The 2,210-nt window shown below is 41.8% G+C and overlaps 1 protein-coding gene across 1 annotated transcript in view; it reads left to right on the forward strand.

Annotated features, from left to right (window-relative positions):
* Positions 1-2,210, forward strand: part of LOC101856935 (calpain-5) — a gene marked incomplete at its 3' end in the record, with an annotated part of 8,770 nt that overhangs the window by 3,120 nt on the left and 3,440 nt on the right. Inside the window, 2 exon segments of the mRNA XM_035972902.1 lie at positions 409-504; positions 1,238-1,360. Of these exon segments, the coding sequence (XP_035828795.1) occupies positions 409-504; positions 1,238-1,360 (219 nt within the window).

Consider the following 2,210-nt stretch of genomic DNA (forward strand, 5'->3'; position numbering starts at 1 on the left):
TCTCTCTCTCTCTCTCTGTCTAGCTCTCTCGCTCTCTCGCTCTTTCGCTCTCTCGCTCTCGCTGTGTGTGTGTGTGTGTTTGTGTGTGTGTGTGTTGTGCGTACGTCTTTGTATGTACTTGCTGTTTCGTTATAAGTCATTCATCCGTACAAGAAAAAGTATAAATATCTAGGATATCTTATCTTTGGACACAACTGAGAGGGGTGAATCAAAAATTCCTCAGCCCTTTCGAAAACAAAAGAAAAACCATTCCTTTTGGTAGTAATGTAAAATTTGCTCGTTGTTTAGTTTTAGTAAGGTTTTACGGCGCTCGCTACCGCATAAGGTCATATGAGCGCCAGATTTGCACGTACTCCCATGTACATCTCAAAAGGTTTTTTGTAATACTTACATGGTTTTTGTCTTCAGAAAACCTGGAAAGAGATGTCCTCAGACGGGGAATGGAAGAGACCGGCAAGGGCAGGCGGCTGTGGGAACCATCAGACCTTCCTGAAGAATCCACAGGTAATTTGGGTGCTTGAAGGGACGCCTTCCTGGACTCTTGTCAGGACTTATTCTTTGAAAATATATTTTGTAATTTTTTTCCATTCTGTATGGTCCTCCTCATCCCATGTGTGTGCGTGGGGGAAGGGGGGTTTATGTGTTATTGTGTATGTGTATGTGTGTGTTATTGTGTTATGTGAGTGTATGTGTCATTGTGTGCATATGTGTGTGTGTGTGTATGTGTGTGTGTGTGTGTGTGTATGTGTGTGTGTATGTGTGTGTGTCCCTGTCTCTGTCTCTTCTTCTCTGTCTCTCCCTCGATTCAAGTTTATTTATTTTCCAAATTTTCACAGTCTACGACAGAGTAACTGAAAATCCCTCCCTCGTTCTCATCCAAACCATTCTGTTTGATTGTTTCTTTAATTAAAATGTACTCCGCTGCCCTCCTGCCGAATGAAGTAAGTACCTGTCTTATTCCATGTCTCTTTTTGCGGGGAAATTGTTCAGTGAAACGAAAACATAACTTTGGTTTCATTATATCCTAGTCAAATTCTTTTTCCTCCCGTGAGTGGTTGGCGGGTGCTCTGTTGTAGATTGCCCCTTCTTTCATATCTTATCTCTCCTCCTTTAGTTTGCACGTTACACTCTGGTAACACCTTTTATCGTCGGCAGCACTTGGTGTATGTCCTGTCTATGTTGCAAGTGCCCTAAAACTTTTATTTAAGCAATGTTCCTTTTCTCTTGACGTCTGCAGTTTCTGCTGGAGGTGTACGAGGACGAAGAAGAGCTCCTTGTTTCCCTGGAGCAAGAGGACAGACGATCTTCCAATTTCCGGACAAGGGGAGAGAATTATACTATTGGATTCTCAATCATTAAAGTGAGTTTTGTACCTTGGTGATCTGTTTGTTTTAGTTTCAGAAAGAAGAGTTGAACGAGGCAGGGGTAGGCTCAGAACAACATACTTAGGGAACCTAAACAAATAAGTAACGGGGAAAGATCAGGGAAACGTAGCTTTTATTAAGAGCATCCGAGCAAAGGAATGAATACAGAACCATGATCGCCGATGTCTGTCGCAAATCTGGTACTGGATGATGATGAAGAAGAGTTGTGCGGCACTTGCAACGCAAATAGGTCTTATCGTAAAAGCAGAAGATAAGGGTTGTTACTAGACACTAGTAACTTGCAAAGAAAAGAAGGAGAGATAAGAGCGATAGCTGTTTGATAGGAAAGGAGGAGCAAGCCACAGAAGAGGACAACCGCCAACCACCCCCTTGGTGATATGTTAGTTGTTCTTTGTGTTTCTGGAGGTAGGGAGTGGGGGCGTTGAGGAGGGGGGTGTTGTTGTTATTTTCTTCTTTGAAAAAACCCCCCAGTTAAATCTTCTCGAGAATTGATTCAATGCTGAACATTTCGTTTGAAAAAAACTTCCTACAATTCTTAATAACCTCTGATTTGGACATTGTGGTTTTGTAAAATATATTGTTGGTCGCTCAGTGCAGCTCCTTATTCGGTTTGATTTCATGGTTTGTTTTGTTTTGTTTAATTAGTTGTTTTTAAGGGGTGGATCGAAGGTTTTTCTTTTCTTCTTTTTATGGGTATGTGTGTGTGTGTGTGTATGTGTGTGTGTGTGTATGTGTGTGTGTGTGTGTGTGTGTGTGTGTGCTCTATGCCCAGGGGCGAAGCGTCTATATAATCAAATAATCACTGCTTCCCTTCCTAATTTTGAA

The sequence above is a fragment of the Aplysia californica genome, unplaced genomic scaffold (assembly GCF_000002075.1).
Source record: "Aplysia californica isolate F4 #8 unplaced genomic scaffold, AplCal3.0 scaffold00895, whole genome shotgun sequence".
Taxonomy (NCBI): domain Eukaryota; kingdom Metazoa; phylum Mollusca; class Gastropoda; order Aplysiida; family Aplysiidae; genus Aplysia; species Aplysia californica.